Source organism: Hylaeus anthracinus, unplaced genomic scaffold (genome assembly GCF_026225885.1).
Source record: "Hylaeus anthracinus isolate JK02 unplaced genomic scaffold, UHH_iyHylAnth1.0_haploid 12001, whole genome shotgun sequence".
Lineage (NCBI taxonomy): Eukaryota > Metazoa > Arthropoda > Insecta > Hymenoptera > Colletidae > Hylaeus > Hylaeus anthracinus.
In genome coordinates, this window is record NW_026534348.1 from 5049585 (window position 1) to 5073235 (window position 23651).

General features: G+C 44.8%; 2 protein-coding genes across 7 annotated transcripts in view; one reads left to right on the forward strand and one right to left on the reverse strand.

The window, feature by feature from the left end:
* LOC128890712 (sodium/potassium/calcium exchanger Nckx30C) overlaps positions 1-23651 on the reverse strand; it is a 176222-nt gene that overhangs the window by 114973 nt on the left and 37598 nt on the right. The window lies entirely within an intron of this gene.
* Positions 2091-23651, forward strand: part of LOC128890708 (chondroitin sulfate proteoglycan 4) — a 61718-nt gene continuing 40157 nt past the window's right edge. The window contains exons 1-4 of the mRNA XM_054149449.1: positions 2091-3101; positions 11750-11890; positions 12845-13354; positions 23208-23371. Of these exons, the coding sequence (XP_054005424.1) occupies positions 13273-13354; positions 23208-23371 (246 nt within the window). The 5' untranslated portion in view covers positions 2091-3101; positions 11750-11890; positions 12845-13272. The remainder of the gene's footprint in view (positions 3102-11749; positions 11891-12844; positions 13355-23207; positions 23372-23651) is intronic.

Below are 23651 nucleotides of genomic sequence, written 5' to 3' on the forward strand. Positions count from 1 at the left end.
GGAAAAGGGACGAAAACGAAGCAGGAAAATGAGATACGTAGGGAAATAAAGAGGAAACGGGAGAACGTTGGTGGGACGCGAACGTTTCGAGTAGAAGAAGGAGGGAAAAGGTAGCGATGGCCTCGAGGCTCTTCGCATCATTCGGGACGCGCGATCAAAGTTTCCCTCGGTTGCTTTGAATACTTTCCGCGTACTCGGAAACGTGTCTCTCGGACCGCGGCTGTTTCGATTCTCTTGAAATGTGTCGCTGAAAGCAGCGACGCTGTTGCATTTTTGTATACGAAACGTATCGGGGCCGGCAATTCGTTCGGAATTTCAATACTTCAAAAACGCACGCTCGAATTCCACGATCTTCGCGATTCCTATATATCCTCGCGAACGCTTGCCACGGCATGTATAACCATGATTCAAGGGTATCTCGCGAGATTGTAAATCCCGTTGCAGGAAAAACTAGTCCAATTAATCCTGGACGACAAGGAGATATAAATATACGTCGCAACAAATAACAAAACTTCAACGGAGTTTAGATCATGGTTGCGCCAGGTTCGGAAGGGTACGCGTTGCGCTTGAAATTACAAACAAGATAGAGTTTCTCCTCGGATCGACGCGATTGAAACACAAAAGGCGGGGACCTCGAACAATGGAGAAATTGTCTGGAATGTGCTTAATAATTTGCCTTTACTTTTAATAATTTCATTTAACGATACAAATTGACCGAGAGAATTTCGCAGGAATTCTTTTTATTAGCTTATTGCGCGGCAAAGAATTAATCCTACGTCGTACGAACACGACTTTGTCTCGTCTCGTAATGTTTTTACGTTGAAACTGCACGATAACGAGCCACTATCCTCGCGAAACGAGTGCAGTTTTGCAAGCGGAGTATCCGTTTAGCAACATTCCTCCGCGACTGGTTACGAATTATAATCCGCGTAAAGTATGGCTGCTACGACTGAGATAAAAGTACCGGTAGTTGACGCGCGCGCGCGCAAAAAAAAAGGACGAGAATAAAGGCCCCAACGGTCGTATTTGTAATGGAAACGCGTCGTTGCACATCCACCGTATCTGTAAATCTAGCTACGTCACTGTTTTCGTGCGGGGGTAGCGTGCGTAGCGAATGCTCATTCATAATTATAGCGGTTGCCCCCGCGTTGCAGTATTTAAAGTAACTTCAAAACTAGCCGTACACGTATGCGCCTGTGTTCTTGAATACGTTAGGTATTACACTTCTCTCGTTTAATAAATCACCAAGTTTTGGAGCTTGGAAACTGGTCCGTGTGCGTTGGCTGGATTTTCGTCATTCTTTGCCTCGTGACGCGTTATTTATAATACGTAAGGTAATAGATGCGGTCTATTTATAAGCGCGAGTTACATTAAACAATCTTTCCACGTTTCTATAACGAAAAGATTGCTACTAGAGTAGTCGGGTGCTTTCGTAGTACTTTATACTTGTATATTTTTCCTGATAAATCATTTACTTTCTCTCGTTGCTGCGAAAATGTAACGATCCGATCCATTTATGTATGTATAATACGTTTGATATCGCATAGCCTAGAAATGTTCAATTGTACCATTACGATACAAGTTTGAATTGTTGATCCTTAAGCCCTCGTTTATCGGGGATAATTCATGTAAAACTGAAGGCTTCAATAAACAACTTTAAACGATAGGATTTGAAAATAAAATACAACAGTTGTAGAACTCGAGAATTTCTTAAGGGATATAAGCAGGTGAACCGTCAAAGGGATCACGTGTTCGCGAACTATGCTGAGAGCACTATACGAATAAGAGGACCCGTATAAATGGCCGATGCCGTTTGCAACGATGCGCTAGCAGACCACGTCGAACGCGTAGCCTGATACGTTAAAAATGCTCCGGTAATTTAAAGAAGACGTAAGAACGTCGACGGTGGCTTCGCACCCCCGACGCAATTGCTCAAAAATTCGCAACAGAGGGGATCGAATGCCCATCGCTAGCAGTGGAGTAGGATGAGGCGGAGGCGGAGGGAACGTCAAGTAGACAGGCAGAGAGCGGCAGAGAGCAAGAAGTAGAAGCGGAGGCGGAGGAAGAGAGACAGCCAAGAGAGGAGAGACCAGAAAAAGACGCGGGAGAGTGCGCGAGAGGAAGAGAGAGGATCGAGAAGAGTGCACGGAGCGCAGGGGGCGGGCGGGGGCCGACCCTGCGCGCAGCTTCCCCAGTACACCCCGAAGATTCAGTCGTCGTGCGGCAGAGGACCGAGGAACGCCCGGTCGAAACACGCTGCTCCTCGCTTTGGACCCTCGTCGTCTCTTTTCCCACCCTCCCCAGTGTCTCCCTCTCCGTCGGTCGGACGCACGCTCGTTTCATCCCCTCGGTACGTGGTGCGTGGCCACTGCCAGTGAAAACGAAGCTGCGAGAGCTCTGTGTGTCGTCGACGTCCCGGTGCACGGAGGGAAGCTGCTAACTCGACCACGGTAAAATCACGGAACGGGTGACCCTAACGCAGCCTCGAAAGCCCGGTAGTTCGATGTCGGAGTGCATGGCGACCTGGGCCTCTTCGTCGTGTGTATACCCGCCGTACTCGCGACGTATCCGAACCTCGACGCCGGTCGAGGCTCGCCAGCCACCCTCGACTCTTTACCTGCGCCTACACCGCTGTCACCGTTCCTCCCTCGTTCCCGTCGCGGCGAAGGGTGGGTAGAACGATATACTGCCGGCCGCGTACCTCGTCGCAGTGGTGGTTTGTGCTGGTGGTGGTGCGGTGGTGCGGTGGTGGTGTTGCTCGTGGGTAGTGACGGTTTAAATTTCAGCCGCGTGCTCGGGTTCGCGTACGTGAGAGCCATTACACGGATCCTCGGTCCTCGTTGACCGGCTGCAGCCTCGAGGACGCGAGTTTCCATCGCGAGCGACCGTGTTTTCTTTCACCCCCGTGGTGCGCGACGCGACGGACGAGGACACGTCGTCCGTTCTTCCCAAGAGAATCCCCCAGAATCTACCACCGTATGGATTCTCGCGTGCGTGTACGTACGCTCCTCCTCGTCAAGATCCCCCGTCCCTGCGACTGTGTGCGTCTTCGTAAGGGCGATCTGCGTGCCAGGCTTCGATCGAGCCGACTGAAAACCGAGGTATATTCGTTTTCGGCTCTGGAATCGCGTTACGCGTACTGTCCGCTCGAGAATTTTGCTCCCGGGAGCAAACATCGGATAAGGGGAAGACTTCGCGCTTGGAAAACCCGAAATAGAAAAAATTCGAATAACGATGTCCATCCCCCTTCTTCGAATTCCTTTCGATAGACTAAAAGTATCGGTAGCGTATTCCGTCCGTCTACGTGTGAAGGACCCCTTAGCTTCGATGATGCGTCCACTAGAGATTCCCACTCTCGATAGTGAAACCCTTCAATGGACACCAGACATCAGAAGCACGGGACGCGACGGCGAATGACCTGTCGCGAGGTCAGTCGCGATTTACGATGGCAGCGTGAGAACGTCGATTTTGACGGGCACCGTCTGCCGGCGCCGAACAAAAGTCCGACGTGTTCGACGGATCGAAATTCCACGCCGACAAACGCTGTTTCCACGTGACGACGGAGGAGGGGAAACGGGCCACGTACGAAGCATATGCGTCCGACAATTCGGTGATTTAGAGTCGGAAGAGTGCAACTACGAAAGTTGAGTGACGGAGGAGTGCATCGTACGTCCTCGCGAGGTTTGCACCCTTCGTCGCTCTGATCATGAAGCTAAACGTGTGTTTAAAATGAAACGTCCTATTCGGTAATTGTTTGAAAAAAGAACGTTATTTACCTATTTACCTTACATTATCGAACTGAAATCTAGAGCCAAAGTGTTCGAATAAAGCACTTTCGACACTTGCCGGAATTTGTTACGATATCGAGGAATTTTTCTATCAACTTGTCCATCGAATTCGGCTGACGTCTGGAAAGTTATAACCGTGTCGCGAAAGCACTTAAAAACTAAGCCAATTTCCCGCTAAAGGGGGTTGAACTCCTGTCGGTGAAAAAATGTTGAAAAAGAATTTTCTATAAATCGAACCGTTCAAGTCCGACGCACGGAAAGCGTTATTTGATTTTCGGTGTATTCGAAAAATTGTGGAGGTTACGAAGGTTTGAAACGTAAAGCGCATAAAGGAGGCGGTATACACCGGCGCGGTTCAAGTAGCTACCAATCGAACTTTAATCGCGCTTTTCCCGAAACCAAATTTTTTGAAGTGGTGCGATGGATAATTCGCGCACCGATAGTCCTATTGACTTTGTATTTGGAGAGAACCTTCCCTTGTAGTACGTGTATTACCGTAAATGGGATAATGCTTTAGCGTTTCTCCCCGTTTTTTCGTGCTTGGACAGATTCGAATCTTTCCTCGAGAAAGCAAAACATTTTCTTTAGACCAATAGTCATCGGATAGTTACGTAAACTTTGATTTGTAATGCCGAAAAAAATGTTGAAATCTTCAGGAATAAATTCCCCGAAAAGAATCCACCCATCTAACTCGAGAAGGTGGTTGCACCCTGCCGACGCGAAAGAACAACGGACAACCGAGAGCGGTGCAACGTGTGTCTACGGCCGACATCGTAGATGAAAATCGTAGCTCGTGGGCATTCACGGTCGAGGAAAGCGTTGGACGTTGATCCGTGCCGAAATCAGCGTTTACGGCTTTCGTCGTAGCTGCGTCGTCGACGAAAGCTTTCAAACGTTTGCCTACGCGAATCTGGCCGTGTAATAAAATGGACAGAGGCGGCGACCGCCTCGAGGAGGGTGTGGAAAGCGTTTATTACCGCGGGCGGATCGTTCTTTCGACACGGGGTGCGTTATTCCCGTTTCACCGAGGGATAGTCGGTGGGACTTTCGATCAGACGAAACAACGTGATCGATTACCGCGACGCGGTCCAGACACTTTCATCGACTGCCCGATAATATCCCCTTCCTCGGCGGCCACGCTCAGGAAAAGGTGAAAGGGAGTCTATCTTTCCAGGCCAGACAGGCCAACCGGCTGCTGGCACAGCGCGTACGTGTGCCGGTGTACGTGTATCGTTTGAAAGCTTGTTACATTAGATGGAAGTATAGTATCACTGCCGGCATTACCTCCCTCCGACCCTCCCGTCCAACCCCGAGGCGCCTGGGAAACGTAAATACGCTATAAACATTACCGATTCTCCGATAGATGAACTCGGCTTCGGAGGTGTGCGGCTCTTTGCCAGAGAAAAAAGGGGACGACCGTATACTGGGTGTTTCGAGGAAAAATTCGCAAGTTTCGGGACGTACGATCCTATATTTTCAACCCTCCGAGAGGAAACTGTAACAGGATTTGCTCGTGTTTTCATACGAGGAACGTCTAGTAGCTCTATGTTAACAAGCAACGTTGGGTAATTTAAGAAAACGAATCGTGACGTGTTTCACGTTCAGCTTTATCTTTATTTCCGTTCATTATCTCGGATGTTTTGAAATTTCGTACCTCGTGGGCATCTTCCAGACGCGTTCAACTGCAAAAGGATTAATAAACCCGACTCGAAACGAATATTTATCGAGATATGAGCGTCGACGGAGATAGAATGCTTAGGCAAACAAAAAGCAGTTTCACTGGTGCGTCAAAGCATCGGTTTTCGACAAATATTCTGCTAACGTTTATTCATCGCCTTGTAGGTTGAGTTATTTTTACTTTGTTTGTTTAACGGAATGTACCTCGGCGTACAACAAAAGGCGATAGAAACTACAGTGCAGACATTACTGTAACAATAAAACTGACCTATATACGGGCATATACAGTAACAAATAACAATGTAGTTGAATGTAGTAGGGAACAAACATCCAGAGGATTTGAATGTTGTCATAGTACCGCGTGAAAAGTAAACTCTATTGAAACGTCACCTAAATTACCCAAAGTCGCCCAGAATGGGATTGTTCGAATGTTATTCGAGTAACGGAAAACTACTCTTCCACCGTTTGGATATACGTTTTTTTCGTTTTATTTTCTGGTCCGGTAAAAAATGATTTCGTGGTTGTACGCAAGCTATTGAATTTGCCGAGCTACGAGAAATTATCACGCGCAAATCCTATAAAATTTCTTCGTTGATCACTGCAGGTATATTTTCGTTGGGGTTCCAATCGTGCAAGACGCCACGCACGTCGTGATGCTGTGTCACAGAATCGCCAACGACGTGGTACGTACGTCGTCGTGCGATCGTCACAAAAACAAAAACGACGTGCATCATATTTGTATAACTTTGTAATCGACCGACGTTCTATATTTCCTTCGAAATACTATTCCATATAAATTACTCGAAAATAAATTAGTTTAGAAAATATAAATCTTTTTCCGATTTCTCCGAAGAATCGAACACTGCGTGACGAACGTCGGTGAATTTTTTGCCAGCGCAAGTGGTTGAATGCAGAAAAGGTCGTTATCTCGGTTACTATCAAAAAGTTAATACCGGTCGAAAAAAAAAAGCTGCACTGTAAAAATGTTCGCAACAAAACTCGCGTTTCGGGCAATTTAATTTGCAGTGTTTTTTCGAAACAGAAATAATTGAAGTGCCATAGAACGTTTATTTGGAACATTTTTCTGTATTAATATGGCATAGTTCATATCAAGGTTCGATCAATGGACACTCGTCCAAAGTTTCGCCAAAATCTGACGGATCCGCTCCCTTGCGAGTCGAAATCGCTGTGGCCCGTATATGAAGGACGGACTGCGAACGTGTTAATCTACTGCAGGCCTGAAGTCTGACTAAAACGTCTGACCCAATACGGGTCGCAGCTCCGTCCGGAACTGATTTGCCCTTCCTCCATCTGTAACTTCGTTAAGGGCTTTTCGTTTCCTAGCTATTAAAACGGTGAAACCATATCCGGCCTTTGTTTGTTTTTTGGGAAATTGTTCCACCGGTATTTACTAAAACTTTCCGTTCGATTAGTTATTCAAAGTTTATATACAGACGTCAGTGTGAAGCGAAATGGTAAAATTTTGTTCCATAATCGATTTCGATGACGGTCTAGCTTTGTATCTTCATTTTTTAAATTGGCAAAGATGAAGAAGCGAAGAATCCTTTCAATCCTAAAATTGACTTCTGTCGAGTCCGACTATCGCGGTCGATTCGACGCCCTTATCAAACTTAAATTTAATCATACTTCGATTCGTAACGTCTATAGTAGCAGAGTAATTCCATTTGACTAACCAATGCGGCAAACCGTATTCCAGGAGCTCTCGTAGGGTTAAGCCGTCGCGCATTTAGCGACGGTTTCTTCGCCCGGTACACACGTGATCGCACACGAATATATAGGGGTAGGTTCGCATTATGGAAATCCACGAGACTTTACGAGTTTTCGAAGATATCGCTTACGTTTCCTTATCTCGGTTCGAAGCTCTCCGGGAAACGTTTATCTCCGCGGCGTAAAGAGGATAGATAGACTCCGTAAAATCACCAATGATCTCGCTTCCGCGGCGAAGGCGCAATCCTCTGCCCTCCGCCTCCTGCCGGTGAAATATTTATCCTGGCGTAGAAAAAGGGACGGGAAAGCGAGGATCTCACGGTGGGAAACACGATACGATTGTTCGACTCGCGTGGCCGACAGACGTAGCGGAATCACGACGATCGAGTCGAGTCTTTCCCGCGGATGAAAACGTGCTCGCGCTTGCGTTGGATCGTGCTAGGACTGAATATCGGTAGCAGGAGGGTGGTCGAGCAACGCCGGGGGGATGATTGTTCGCGTTGTATTCGACTCTTTCGCTGAATAGAAATGCCGGTCACTTTCTTCTCTCTCTCTTTTTTTTTTTTTTTTTTGTTTTGTTTTTTGTTCTCCATTCTACCGTGCGGCGTTGCGTTTGGAACAAACGAGCAGAACGGGGGCTGCAGAGAGGGACCAGAGGGTTTGCGAAAAATATGGCTCTGGAGCTGTGGCACATTATCGTATAGACGAAAAGACATTCGCCCCGGGATTCGAAAGAAACTCGCGAAAACAATGTTTAAAAGCTGATGTAAACGTGTATTTAGTAGGTTTCTATTCTGGAGCAATTAAGGGGCTGACGTCTGAATGCGTATAAAACGTTGTTACAACCGGGTAGTTTTTGCTCGAAATAATACTCGCGGTACGATTGGACTCATTCTTGGAATTGAAAAATATAGGAATGTAATTCAAATATTTGAACGTGCCATAGTGATTGCACAAGGGAGCATAAAAATCTTGATCGTGAACAAGGAACCCGTAATGGAATACGGAAAATGTTTTAATTGAAAAGTTTGATGGAATTTTCTCGTTAAAATTTTCGGGGCGATTTAAATACAAAGTGAAATTTATTATAATTAATCGTCCGATAAAGTAGAACGACGGTAAAACGTACGGTTTTTGTTAACACGGTGACTTTCCGTAATAGAATACAAAAATATTCCGCGTTTATTCGTTTTCTCTCGGTCGCATTTTCGGCTTAGATCCCCGTAGTGTAACGTATAACGCGACACAGCTTACCTAGCCGAACGTTCCCCTCCGCTTTTGGTCCGAGGCGAGGAATCGTCTAGCGTGTCGAACGTCGGTCGTTGCAAATGAGATTCGCCGAGACCGACACGCGACCCAAGCGAGAGTTTCTTCTAGCCAGAGCGCTTCGGATTTCTCGCGAGAAACGGTCTGCCAGCGGGCGGGAATGCAAACCAAACGATAGAAAAAAAACGGAAAAAGGAAACGGAGAGCAAAGACGGAGGGTGGCGAGTCGCCAGGGCGAGCAGGATTGCTCCAATGTTTAGACTATTGGCCGACCACGAAAAAAAGAGCCCTTTTTTCCTTCTTCGAGCGGATTTCGAGTCGATCGACCGCGAAAAGGATCCGCTCGCGTTTCAATTCCACGGGCTTCGTCGTACCTACGGATTTTTTTAACGGATTTAAAAGCTCGTCGGTTTCCGGTGAGAAAATAAACGCGAAATTCGAAATGATCGTTAGCTTTTCGTACTACGGTACGCGGACTGCGAATATTTTTCTTGGTAAAATTGCACGTAAACTTCTCAGTGAAAACATTTTTTGGTCACTTAAACAAAATTTGAATATATTCAGATTTTCATTGATCTACAATGTTAAATGAAAGATTATCCTCTCTGATCTCTTTGTTTTTTTGTCGTTGTACACATCATCCTCAACGAAAGAACGAACCGCCACGCACCCTCGACGCAGAACACCGTATTTCTCATTTATTTTATTTCCATCAGTTTACTTACTTCGGATACCTTTAAATCCCTATCGAATATTTCAGTTAATTTCGAAAACTCGCTGAAACGTTCGTCCCTTTCCTACGGCGAATAAATCACAAATGGTCGCATTCGATCATCCCTTCTATCGACAAAGAAATGCCCGACATTAATTTCCGTCGGACAAACGGCGAGCTCGAGTACCTATAGATACATTCGCGAGAAAGCTCGCGAGCGGAGAGACCGCACGGAAAAAGAACTCGATGGTGTCTTCGTTCGCGCAAGAAAAACGCCTCTGGTTCCAAGTGCCCTCCAAGTGGCGAGTCGTTGATGAATCGAAGCGACGAGAGCGAACGATACGTCGCGTAAGGGCACGTTTACACTGGGCTTGCGACGTTCCGTCGCGGAACAAACACGTGTTTCTGTGCCAGGTGTGCGGTAAAAAACTGATCGCTCCCGTAAGAGGCCACGAATTCGGTTCTCTCCTCCCTTGCGTCGATTATACGAGGGAGCAATAAATCTCCATTTGAAATATTTCCGATACTTTTTCGCGTATCGTATCAATCAAATTTTATACAAAATTTATTTCGAATTAACCCCCGGCACCCTACCGGCACCGTTGCAACGACAGGCATAATGCGCAACTTGCTTGCAAGTTTTATTTGTGGCATCGGTGAATTTCAGGAATTATTGCGTTTAGATCCTGTAGCTCCAAATGAAATGCTTCCTAACGTATTTGCGGAGGTTCGTTCAAATTGTTTATGCCGAAGACCTCGCGTTTCGATTTTCGCTCCTATACGTGCTTGCGCGGTAGAGAAATTTCCTTTGCGTCTCCATTTACGAAGAAACTATTACCGCGGTATGTCCTTCTTCATACCGCAGAAGCTTTGTAAATATTTTCCGGTACTCAAATATTAAAAATATTTTTAGTGGCCAGAGTTATTGCCTCGCTGCGTGTACACACTTCCGACCATACATACAACATTCGATAAACATGGAATAAAAACGAGAGTCTTCCGAATCGAACAAATCACTGGCTTATGCGCGGTTGTACATCTACATTCTATTATTATTATTATTATTATTATTATTCCTGTTTATCAAAGTGCAAATGTTCAAGCGCAAGTTATTTATCATAAATTATGCGTTCGCTATAAACGTCGATGTAGCAGAGACAAATGTAAATAGGTGAGCTTTGCACTATTTGCGAGTACTAATACTGTTAAATAATGTTAATGTGGCTCTTGGACATATTCAACGACGCGATCGCAGTCAAGTTTGCGTATCCAATTCAAACATTGGTATCGTTTGACGTCCAAAATGAATATTTATTGTCCCTGCGTGGAAAAAAACAAAAGGTTACGGTCGATCGTGTACGAGTCGAGAAAACAAATTGCAAACGTAGTTAGCCTAAATAATTCTACGCAGGTCTGAATAATAACGCGTATATCGACTGACTGAATTTTTAATTTAGTTCTTCTTTGCGATCCTGAATGATTTTTATTTTACTCGAACATTCGGCGAGTTGGCTCTTTCAGAAAATTATCCTCCTCGTAAATTGTACTATTGGAAAATATTATTCGATACTTTTTACTCGTTTTTACGAGAAATCGCCAGCTGTAGGACGGTGTACCGAATACGCTTTATTTATCTCTACATCTATTTGCGTATCACGCTTTGTTTAATCCTCTAGTACATGTTACATACGAGGTACGATATTAACAGAAATATTTATAGACTTCGACAACGTAGCACTCGACGAACCGAGTGAAAAATGCGTGGAATCGACATTACTGGCTTCCATTCGCATATTTTCCGTACATTTATTCGTTTAAAACTATTCTGTCATTCTCTCCGTCGAGGAATCGAGCAATTAACAAAAATTAATACTCCCGATCGGACAAAGCATTTCTCGCTCGGTGTGCTGAATACTATACAGGGTAATTCTAGAATCTAGGACAAGCTGTGGCTCTTTACGCAGCAAAGACACAACATATTGTTACAGGAAAAGGTTGCGTCCCGCAATGTAGACAATGGAGACAATGCGACACGCACTTGGCTTGTTTTTTAAACGGAAACCATTTTTGAATCGATTCTTCCCATTTTGCGTATGTACAAAAATATATTTCCACGATCGGAGCTTTACGGCGATTAAAACGAGCGATATTTCCTGAAACACCCCGATTCCATCTTACTCGCAGAAAATTTAATTCCGTTACTTGTACAGCTCTAACACGGCACCGCATGGATGGGTAGTTGGAACACAGTTGTTCCTGAAAATCTAACAAGCGTTCCCATACGTAACAACCTATCGATTAATGTTCGACGGACCGAGTTGGGGAAATTATTAAAGTACGTTACAATTATTAACGAGAATCGTCCTCCGCGGTGGCGAACGCGTTAAACGCTACGAGCGTCATCCTCGGCGCTCGGTGTGCCAACACGAACGCCCAAAACCCTGCCAAAAACCGTGCACGGCTCGTCGCAGCAGTGTAAACGTGCCCTAAACCCAAATCCTCTCTCAGCGTTGATTAAACCGCGCCAGAGCGAAAACGTGGCCGTCGTTATACACCTGTGCACCGATGTCCTTTCCAGAAACGAGAAGAGTACGCGCACGATGCCAGCCGGAGACGATCCGAAGGGTAGAACGCAGCCTGGAGCTAGTGGAACGTCATCAACGTCGTCGTCGTCGTCGTCGTCGTCGTCGTCGTCGTTGTCGTCGGACCGATACTCACGGTAGGGACGTTCGATTCCGGATTCGAGCTCTTAGAAAATCGAACATCCGAGGCCGTTGTCCGCTTTTTGAAACGGTCCCGACGCGAATGGATATTTTCCAGTCAAGAATCGTATCGCTCGTCCGAGTTCTCATGCCGCGGATATTTCGTTTTTCTTTTGTTCCCTTCGAATTTCACGTGGATTTTATAGTTGAACTTTTTACGATAAAAGCGACCACTCTGCCGGAAGCTTCTACGTTTTCCACGTCGGACATTCCCCAAGAATTATTGGGAAATATATGGGACTATTTATCTTTCGTTAACCCTTTCACTGGTCAATTAATCGGGGACGGAGAAAGCCTCCGCGTTAAAAAAAAAGCCTTTCGGAATTGTTCGCGAGAATGCTTATGGCAATCGTAGTTTATTTTTAAGTAGCCCATCTGGATTAATATACCGGGAGTATCTCGGAATTGACCACGGAAAGGAAAAAGTTTAAAGTTGCTCGCCTAGAACAATCTAGAAAATCGAGCATTTTCTTATCCGTGCTCGATTAAGCTCGAGCAGTTAAAGAGTTAAGCGCCAATTGCCGGTCGGTATTTGCCAATTGCAGGGAATGTCCGTTCCAACGAAACGCTTCTACGCGCCCGGTATCCACAGAATTTACTGCCTTTAAACCATCTACCATCGAGCATACAGCTGATAAGCTCCAATTAATTCAGCACCTAATTTCCAATGAATCCGAAACGATTTCTTGACCGGACCCCGTTCGGATCGATTTCGTAGGACTCGGGTTTCCCGGCGAATCGATTCTAGCCGTTCCGCGTCGATTCCAGAATCGGTTTCTTTACGAGAATCGAACATCCCTAACTAACGGGAGCAGCAGTTCGATTTTACGGCTTGCGTGCGAACCGAGCCGCCGGTGCCGCTGTTTCCGCGTTGCCACGAACGGAGTCCTCTGATTCGTTCCCGAAAATAGAGACGAGTGGTGGTGAATGTTGACTAAAACGACGATCGAGAAACCGGCGCGGAGAGCAACGCGAGCCACGTCGACCGCTTGACTCATCGACGTCGACAGGACCCGGGGCACGGATTCGATCATCGTTCGCAACGAGCTTCGACGTTGTGCGTGACGAACGACGCCGGGGGAAACGTACGGGAAAAGTACACGGCCGCCAGTCTTAACCCGTAAATAGCCGGTTTCGTAATTCCCGTCACGTGGAGCCGATATCCCTTAAGTGTCGTTGTGTATACGTTCCTGCGCCGTAAACTTTTCCAACGTCGCGCGAATCCTAGACGGAAAGAGCAACGACGACGACGTGAAACGCCGCGCGAGAGGCGACGCGACGCGTCCTCGAGGGAAACCAGGAGGGAACGGTTGAAGGAAGACGTTCGAGGAGGAGCCTAATGTTTCTCAACGACATGGGGCTGTTAATGTTCTTAGCAGTAACGGCGTCCCTTTTGGGCTACTGCCAAACGGATGAAAAAGGTAACGTATAGGCGTCCCTTGTACGATGACGAAAGAAACGCGGGTTTTGCTCCACTCTTTGGCCGCGTTAAACTTTCGCGTAAATTTGGAAGCGATGGGGGATGAACTTTTATGGCCGGCGAAACGAGTGGCCGGCGGTGAATGCGTTTTACAGCCGAATATGCCGCGGACTGACCTCCCCCGTCCTCCGAATGTCTTTTATTATACAAGAATAGCGTCTCCTTATCGAAACGTCAATGATGTTTATACGCATGTTTATACAGTGTGTGTAGAATGTATTCGTACATCGATCAATATCCCAAAAAACTTTTCTATGAAATTGTAGTTTCTCAACTTCTTTCTTTGTAATCAATGATATTTTACATATTCTCGGAAATCTCTAAGATAGATATAGTCCAAACAACATTTATTAGTTGTTTTTTTCTTGTTAATTTCGTAACTTAGATAAATAGCTATTTTTCTTTTTTTTTTTATACTCTATCTATTCTAGAGATTTCCGAGAATAAATAGAACGTCATTGTTTATAAAAAGTAAGTTAATAAATTAGAATTTCACATAGTCTTTTTGGAAATTGATCGGTGTACGAATACTTTCTACACTGCATGTATTATCCACTAGAAGGTTAAAAGTTCGAGAAATTTCTATCTAATTAGGTTTTTAAAAAACTTTACTAAATTCTACAGTAAACCGAACGATCGCAGGATCGACGACGGAACGTAATTATCCCTGCCCGGGGGAGAACGAGTTTCGAACGCAAGAGAAACGAAACTCGGTGAATTCGTAGACACAGTCGCGAAACAAGAAACCCGGATCCTTTTAAGCGTCGTCGAAATAATGAATTTTCCCAGCCAACTAAATTACCTTCCAGCGTCGTGGCCGCGTGCGAAATTTTCATTTCGCCGGTAATTTAGTAATTGTTGATGGGACATATCGGCGGTGGAGGCGGAACAGAAGGGGGGGGGGTAGAAGTAAACGAAGGCAGATACAAACGCACCAAATTTCCCCGTTTTTAATTGGATTCGTCAATCAGCGGCTACCGAAAGTATATTTCCGTCCTGCGCTCGATGGTGAAATAAACGAAGCGGTAAATATCGAGAGGTTAATTACGAAATCAACTTCTGTTTGTGCAACGGGCTGCCGACCGGGAATAAACCGAATGGAAAAGGATTAATGTAGTAATAAGAGACGCGGTTACGAGACGTGGACGCGGTATCAAACCAGGAGACTACCGGATACGCGCTTTCGATCATCCGTAATCGCGACGATACAGTCCGCGAATCTCGTTTATTCTTTGCAATATCGTCTTTCCGTTTGTCCGCTGGTCCGAGCAATTCAAATTTCACGATCCGCTACATGGAAATTGCGGGACGCGCCGTGACAATTTATATATCGCTATAGAAAAATCGTCCGACCGTCCTTTTTCGAAAAATTCCCTCTCCGCTGTGCGCACCGCGCGATCAATTACGCGGCCATGAAAATTTGTCACGCTTTAATCTCAATGTCGCTCACGAATGAAACGCATCAGTGAAAACTTCGATATCCGATTTACAGAAGTGTAATCATTTTCTTTCCTCTAGGAAGCCATCGAGATGAAACCAAGTAGCATTTCGTGTACCTTTAATTAATTTTGACTCGAGTAAATCTCTTTAAAAGATGATTCTTCGCCTGCCGCAATCAGCATATTACTAAAGAGCGCGAGACTCTTCTTATCCACCCCGCAAAGTATAAAGTCCCTCCAGCTCGCGATGTAAACATTCTTCCCGGCTTTAAGGCCACAATTCCTCGCACAATTAGGCGACCGCCGATAGTTCCGGCAACTGACGCTCGAAAATAACGCGAATCGGCCGACTCAGGTTTGAAAGGTCCTAACAAACTGCGAGAGGGAAAAAACGAGGAAAATGGAGTAAAACGGGGGGAAATAGAACGATCGACGTTCGCGTTGAATCCCGATTTTCCGCATCGACAAGGTCGTGATGGTCCACGTTGAAACAAAAAAAAAAAAAAAGAAAAAAGAAAAAAGAAAAAAACAGAAAAACGAAAAATTGAATCGCCTCGATGTTCGTCCCTCTTGGACGCCGGTGTGATCGATACATCGATGAGTAACTAATTAATCCGCATCGAGTACAAACGCAACGGTTTATCGTGCGATGAGTTACAACGATCGCGAGCGTGGATAACGACGCATTCAGCTCGGTAATGGAATTAATTGGCGCCAAACATTTCTGTCTCTGAGTTAAAATCGCAGCGAGAAATCTTTTCAACTTGTCGTTGCACGGACATATGAGCTCCAATCTGTCGGTCGTCGAATCTGCAGTGCGACAGGTTGCCCATGGGGCGCTAAAAAACCGTTGTAACGGAGCTACGTTTATTTAATTCTACAGAAATAATTTCGCGAACAATACGCCAGCACGTGCGACTAAGCCGATCGTTGAAATTTCTGTCGAATAAAAAGCTCGCGATTGTATTTATATTTCTGCTTGGAAATTATTAGACGTTTTCATAATTTACTTTCCCATGTCTAAATGTCGCGTAATCGTATTCGTTCTGAAAATGACTCGAAATACGCTGTTCGTGACGTAAATAAATTGCTCCGTCAAGACTACGTAGCCGATTGTCTTCTTTAAGCGCGCAAGCTTCTCTATTAATATTATAAAGTAACTCGTTTACTGTGTACTGCATCAACGTTTGCTAGCCTGACCGCGTCGACAGGACGTCCCGAGCGTGGTATGTCTTTTGTAGTTAGGTTTCCTCTCTTAAATTCTTTGTACCACCGGTAAACTGTTGTCCACCGTGGACGGTCTTCTTTTAATATTCTTTCCACCTTGTTCGCGAGCTCGACTGCCCGACAGACCTCTCTCAAAATTTCTTCCCGCTACGCCGATGCCACTTTTAAATTGGCCACCGTCGCTTGGGTGAAACATAGATGTACGTCGTGCTTCGATGATTCCTTTCAACGCTAACCAAGGTAAATGATCGCGAAACTAGTTTTGTCATCTATGCACAATCGCGATTCGACGGGTTTCGATATCGTCGTTTCGAACGGTCGTTAACCGCCCTTTGCCGTTTCGAACGAACGTCAAAATCCATTGGACCCCGCGAAAGAATATGAGATGGATAAAGGGTTTTCCAACGATCGATACAACGTAATCAGTTTTTCATTTGGCTACGTAATCCAACGTTTGGCAGATCTATCAAGCATCAAAGATCGGATTTCACAGCGCGGAAACTTTTTGGCGGCACGGTTTCGAAACCGATGACTTTTTCCTCGTCGGAACGTTATGGAAATCGAATTTATCGGTATCAATTTTCTCGATGAAACGGTCTTGATTCCGAGCCTCGTATTTTTGCGATAATCAAACGCCGCGCGCAAACTATTTTCGCACGGAATCAAACATTTTTGTTCAATCCCGATTCGTAGAATCGATTTAGCAACATTAGGGCGTAGAGTTACTCGTGCATCTCGCGTTAACTCGAACGATTCAATTTTTGTTTGTCGCGTGATATTATTCAATTTTTACTCTCGTTCGAAGTTTGTTTAATAGTGGACTTTGATCAAATTTAAAACTTTTATGCAGACGAATTTGCCGTTCTCTGGCCGAAGCAATTCTCCGATTCGAAGCTTGGCCACTATTTTCCAAATGTTCATCGAGTTCTTTTCTTCATTTGTTTCGGTAAGTTTAAATACGCGTTGACAAATACAAATTGTGCTTCTTTAGAAATTCGCGTAGGTTCATCGAGCCGCGATTTAGATAAACGAAATTCCACGGTGGAAATAAGCAGCAGCAAAGTGGTTATAATCAATTCCCGTTTATCTCGCGTTCCATTTCTCTAATCCATCATAATTCGTTCGTGAATTAATGCCACGCGAAAGCGGCTCGAGAACGGTTCCCTTTACGCCGATGATTGTTCGCCGGAAAGGCGCGAATCGACGGATTTTGTTAATTAAATGCTGCCGCCGGCTTAGCGAACGATCGCCGCTGGAAAGCCAGGATCTCGATTCGAAACGGGCCAGCGAAATTTCGGTGCATAATCGTCGATACGAACGCCCAACGTGCCGACCCGTAATCCAGCCGATTTTATACACCCTGTACAAGTCAACCGTGGTACTTATTTGGCTTACTGTACAACCGAATGTTCAAACCCGCCAGATGCAGTCGCGGTAATGTTCCAAATTAAGCGCTGCTTTGTTGGACTCTTCACGGTTCATTCGACACCACGATGATATTCTATCCTTTGGACCACTTTAGCCTATTTTATATCAACCTATTTTAGCATTCGATCCTAAGAATTCCAGATTAACACGTCGATCTCTACGTTGAACTTCGATGAAGTTACAAAAGTGAACGCCACACGAAATGTTTGATTACGTAGATTCCAATAGTCTAAGCTAAACTCGATCGCAGTAGAAATTTTCGAGACTGTTAGTCTGGCAAGCACAGTGTTAAGAACCTGGAAATTTTGCTTCCATCTCCCCAACTCATACGAAAAGACGAATAAAAATGTATCGCCGCACTGATAGATAATCGAAATACATACAGTAAGAATTTATCAGTCTATTTTAAAGAAGACGACCTTCCACATATTCTCGCTGCCCATGGTACGACCACTATGAAATTTCGCTATAACTGATACAGTTTCGGAACCGATTAAAGTGTTAATAGTTTCCAAGGCATTCTCTATACGCGACCCGGAGACCTCGACGATGCGGAGTATGTATCGAAAACTTATGGGACTTCGTAATGGATATGTTTAAAGCAGCCATTGAAACTGACGGTCACTCGTTTCAATCCTCCCCGGCGGACATCAATGTAAACTACTGTAGGCGAGAGACATAACTTCGTGATCGCACCGAATGCTGTTAATACTCGGTGCTGTCAAGATATCAGTAACTCCACTATTCCTTCTTGAATATACCGTGTTCATATTCCTATCGATTCTCACTGAAACCCTTTGATTGTCTAAATTTTCAGAAATTTCTCTCATCCTTTCTATGATACGTCTACATTGCTTGGTAGGTCTATATTTATCAACATCTTTTTATTCAACTATGACTCGCTTTGTATGTTCCCGCGATTCTGATATAAGACACGAGATTAGAAGACATAGAGAAACAACCGCGAACTGACCACCCTCGCCAACTTCTTCACTGCTGCTGTCGAGACAGTGAAATTTTTCACAAAAATACGTCAGCATTGCGAATAATCTTAACCGATGCGTAACACGTGATTCTCAGGCGTCAGATAATTTCCAGGGCTAACGCAAAGTTCTCGAGAAGAACAGTTACGAACTTTCTTGATAATCATCCAGGGGCAGATGAAAATCCTCGCGCCACCTTTCGATCGCGTCAGCGAAAATTTTCATCGTTCTCGTTTCGATTCGCATCGCGGCGTGTAATTTAATCGGTTAGGTTCCCTTGACGCTTACTTTACGTGTTTTAATTGGTCGTTAAAGTCAAGGAAGTGCTTTCGTGGAAAAAAGAAAAAAAAAGAAAAATGTTTCAATCGAGACCTCTTGCAACAAATTCGTTAAGGTGTCTCCAGTTTTGGTTCCTTCGAGGTGTTTCGGGTGCTTTGAATAGCGATAGGAGGTTAATTCGAAGATACGCGAAGCAAACTGTTTATCAGAAACCGATTGCTAATATACAAGATCCCCGCGACCGCATTGTGGCGAGTGTCGGACGATTCCGAACGCGCTAGGAATTTTCGAACCTGTTCGACGATCGATGAGACGCCGTCGCGATGCTTCGTCTCTTCAAAGAGATTGCCAGTTCCTCCAATGTGCTACTTTAAAGAACTGCCGCTCGCGGTGGAAACATAAATCTCACTGCAAATCTTTTCCAAGCGAGGGTACAAAAAATTGATTATCCTTCGACGATGTAACTCCTCGCGCATTACGCGCTCGCAGAGTTACACCAAACCGAAAGATAATCCACACTTCTTCCTGCGTTAACCTATTGTATCCGCGCTGAAAAAAGATTTATTCGTTACTCCACTTCCCGGAATCTCTCTGAACGATACTAATGGAAATTTTATGAATTCTTTTATACATCTGCCTCGTCTCTACGTTTCTTATTTCTCATCAACAGATGAAATTGTTGAGGTTTGTAATTCACGAGTACATAACATTACAATGTTATATTTACATTCAGTTTCGGATTTTAATGAATTACGTTTCGGTAACTTCTATCGATATTATTACACTAGCTGCATCACGTGCTTTCGCTCGCGTGAAATACCAACGTTGCAACCCCTTTTCACCCACTTAGGAGTTGAATTTCGAAATAACCTTTCTTATTCCTTGTATAAATCATAAAGGAAACCACTGTGCACGATTTCAGCTTTCTGAGTTCAAGGGTTTAGCTTAGGCGCTGATACGAACTTTGCAGCCCCTTTTCACCCTATCAGGGGTTGAATTTTTTAAAATGCCGCAATACGTGTTCGAATAATTCGATTAATGATACATTTGATTCCGTGAACGCTAGGCACTACGAGAATAATGGCTCACGAAGATATAGTAACGATAGTGCCTCGGAAACTCACGTCAAAATATTCTAAAACCGCTCGCGTTCCTCCGATACATTAATTGATTCCGGGGATTTGGGCATCGAATGGAAACGATTACAAAAATCAAAAATAGCCGTTCCACTCTGGTTTTGCCAGTTTCCAATGTCCGGGATGAATCAGTGGATTGCGCGGATAGACGTTTGCCCTGTAATTCTTCGCGAGTGTTTCGGAGTCATCGTCGTGTCACCAATGCTTCTCTAAAATTGTTGTATTCGTCGTTGTACGATAGACCAGCGATGATTTCTCGACGAGAACGAGTTGAAACACCACCTCGTTCCGACTACTTACAATCAGTCCCATAAGTATTCGTACGCTCTATGTTGATTGAAGTAGTTCGACTAAATTAAATGATAGATTGATGGGAAATGATAGATGGTTCCAAATAAATGTTCTATTATGGATACGTACATGAACAGGCTTCACACACCTATACACATCTATACATTTATAATAAAAGTTTATTCAGAAACATCAGAGTTGACATTTAATTTAAACAAATTCCTTTATTCCCTATTCGACAGTACGAATACTTACGGAACTGATTGTATAATCATACGAAATTTAAAGATCTAGATCGAGTCTAAACGTAAAATAAGGTACGGAGACTCGAACCCGCGACCATCACCGCGCTCTACGATTCGTGTTCTCCTTTGACTCTATCTTCTTCTACCTAAGCATGGATACTAAAATACTTATACCACAAATATCTTAACACGTTAAAAATACTTTGGATAAGGGGCCGTTTGGGCTCACTTTCGATGAGAAAGCATCGCTAATCCGTCGTCGACACCCCCGATCGTGATATTACCAAAGAGGGTGCTATAAGCGTAAATAATGCCTGATCGAGTAAACCAACCGACGAACCAATCATGAATCCTGGATGAACCAACGACGAAGGCGTCGGACAGAGCACGCAACTCGAGGATCGATAGGGATCGACGTTAAACGTTTCCGCGCGCGCCCTCCCGCGATCCAGCGACTGCGAAAAGAACGAGAGAAAGGGGGGGATTGTTCGCACTTAATGACCCGTGCGGTTATTCCACGTACTCGAACGCTTTCTTACATCATTTACACGCCACCGGGGAAATAAACTCTTTACAAGTTCCTGACCGCCGCGGTACGATTTCTCGGTAGAGACCGATGCGAAATCTCTCCTTTCCTTCGACGCTCGTTTGAAGGAGTTCAAGTCGCTCATTCATCGGTCTTGCCGGGCTTTTCAATCGTCTTCTTTTCTCTCTGCTTTCGCGTCTCGTCTCGCGATCTTCCTTTTTCGCTCCATTCGACGCGGCCGTCTCGACGGGGATACATCTGCTAATGGGAAATATTGTGCCGTTGCTTTTATAATGATCGACGAAACGTCAATTGAATCCTGACCGCCCTCGTCGGGCTAGTTTGTTTTATCGGAGCTGCATTTTCCCCTCGCTGGATATTCGGTTCTCTCTAGCCATCGAACGGTATTTTCGCGAACGCTCGGCAACCGCGGTGTAAATGTAAACGTTTGTTTGGATGTAGTAACGAATCTAACCAGAAGAATAATAAAATCACAACGAACAAGAAGACGGTCTCTACGCGGGTTTACGTATAAATTCTCGTTCCTTCGAGTTTTATAGAAACTTTCGTACGCGATAAGAAATTAGGCTTCCGTGCTTCGAATCGATGAGTAAGAAGCTCTCGGGGGTCCTATGCACACGGGGTCTCCAAGTCGAGGCTTCATTAGTTACGTGGTAGATTCGCTCCTGTATATAACGTAACAGACAGATACAAGTACAAAGCTTTATGACGCAAATTAGACTTGACATGAAAGGCAACTCCGTCCCCCGCCTACAGACACTCGTGGTTGTCGATCAGAGCGGATCGGAGCGCCAGCGGAAAGGAGGAAACACGAGTACAAGTCCTGAGGGCGAAACCCGGTTTCACCGAGAGCTGAGATATCGAATTTAAATTGAGATGTTAGATCGATGATATTATTTAGTGGGAGAGGAAACGTTGATACGAGCAACTGAAGACGAGTACGTCACTGTTGTAGAATATCGAAAATCTCAAACTCGAGGCGGAAATGTCGAACTTGTTGACGAGAAGCAAACATAATCGCGCGAAAATCGAAGAATTAATATGCGACGCGAATGAATGCCAGTATGAAAAATGCACGGTCTCCTTTATACGCGATCGCGCGCTTAATAATTCGTAACCGGTCTTTGTTAATAGCGGTAAATTATACAAAAGCTAGTGTTTAAGCTTCCAACGTTGAGCAAACAGGGCGCGAGGCTTTGCAAACGTTATGGGAATCGTAGAAATTATTCCTGGCAGCTCCGAACCTGCCGTGCTCAACGTGCTTGGTTTATCAATGTTTTCACCTCTGTACTCTAGGGACGTAATAAATAGTATCCGAAGAAATACGCTGAAATACGATGCGGGAAAAGTAGGGGCTACTTTGGTTACTTGATAATTCTTGAGAAATTAGAATTGCTCGTTTTCAAAATTATTAACCGAAAAATTGAATGTCCTGAGATATCGGATTCATTGAAATTTAATATCCCAAGAAACAATAATATTTTCTGTACTTATCCGTACCGTACCTCGATAGGTAAACGAAACTGCATTACGAGAATATGTGCGACGGCTAACTTCGGCATTCAAAAATTCAATTGTAATTCTAGCCGAACATGATACACACAATATGCTGTGCTTGTCTCCATTTCTCTGGTTTCTTATTTTTCTTTGTTATTGTATTTGACATCAACCAAGTGTTAATAAGTTTTTTTTATAATTGCTACACTGTATTAATTACATAATGGGCTATGCTATCCGTACATATTGAAATAAATAAATAAATGAATAAATAAATAAATAATCGTTACACACAGCGCAAACAAAGTATAAACAAACGCGACCAACGAAGCCTTGCATAAATTTCCCAGTTCCCAAATGATAATTTCTCCTTACAAGATATTTCCTCGTGTCAGAGGAGTAAAACTCAGATTAAAAGTTAATCTCGGCGAGCAATAAACGCGGAAAGAGCGTCATAGGAGCGCGCAATCATCATTGACGCGAGAAATAATGGTGGAATCTTCAACCCCGCCTTTTCGCTCGTTATTTCGATCCTTTGCCGCGCCTCGGTACCATGCGACTTCCACGGAGCCGTCTCGAAGAAACACCTCGTTACCCATTACGCGACGGTTCAAAGAACGGACGGTTCAAAGAACGGAGCATACCTGTATTTCTCGTCGACGATGCCTGAGACAATCACGGCCGCGACGACGGTGACAATAAATTTCTGAAATTCATTGCAGTGTCATTTTACGGGGCCAGCTACATTCATCTTCCGGTCCAGGAAGCCAAGGGTGCGACCGACATCAGCTTCCGGTTCCGAACCCATCTCGCGGACGCGATGCTGCTATTGGCCGCTGGCAAGACGGATTACTGCCTGATCAAACTCGAAGCCGGCAGATTGAAGGTTCGTTTGCCCTCGATGCTTGCGTCTATTAATAGGCTTTCTGTTTCGGGGACCGCGGTTTGGTCGTTAACCAACCGCACGTGCCACGGGTGCACGGCTGTCAGACTGCGTTACACTTAAGTAATGGCATCAAGCATCGGACGTGCTCGCTGCCGGAGTTTCCAAGTCGTATCGAAGCGTGAAGCCCGCGGCTGAAATTCGCGGTACGAGACACGGGCGTAAAAATGAAGAAATGACGCGAAGTTGGCCGAGGGAATTTTGTATGCGACTGGTATCGCGC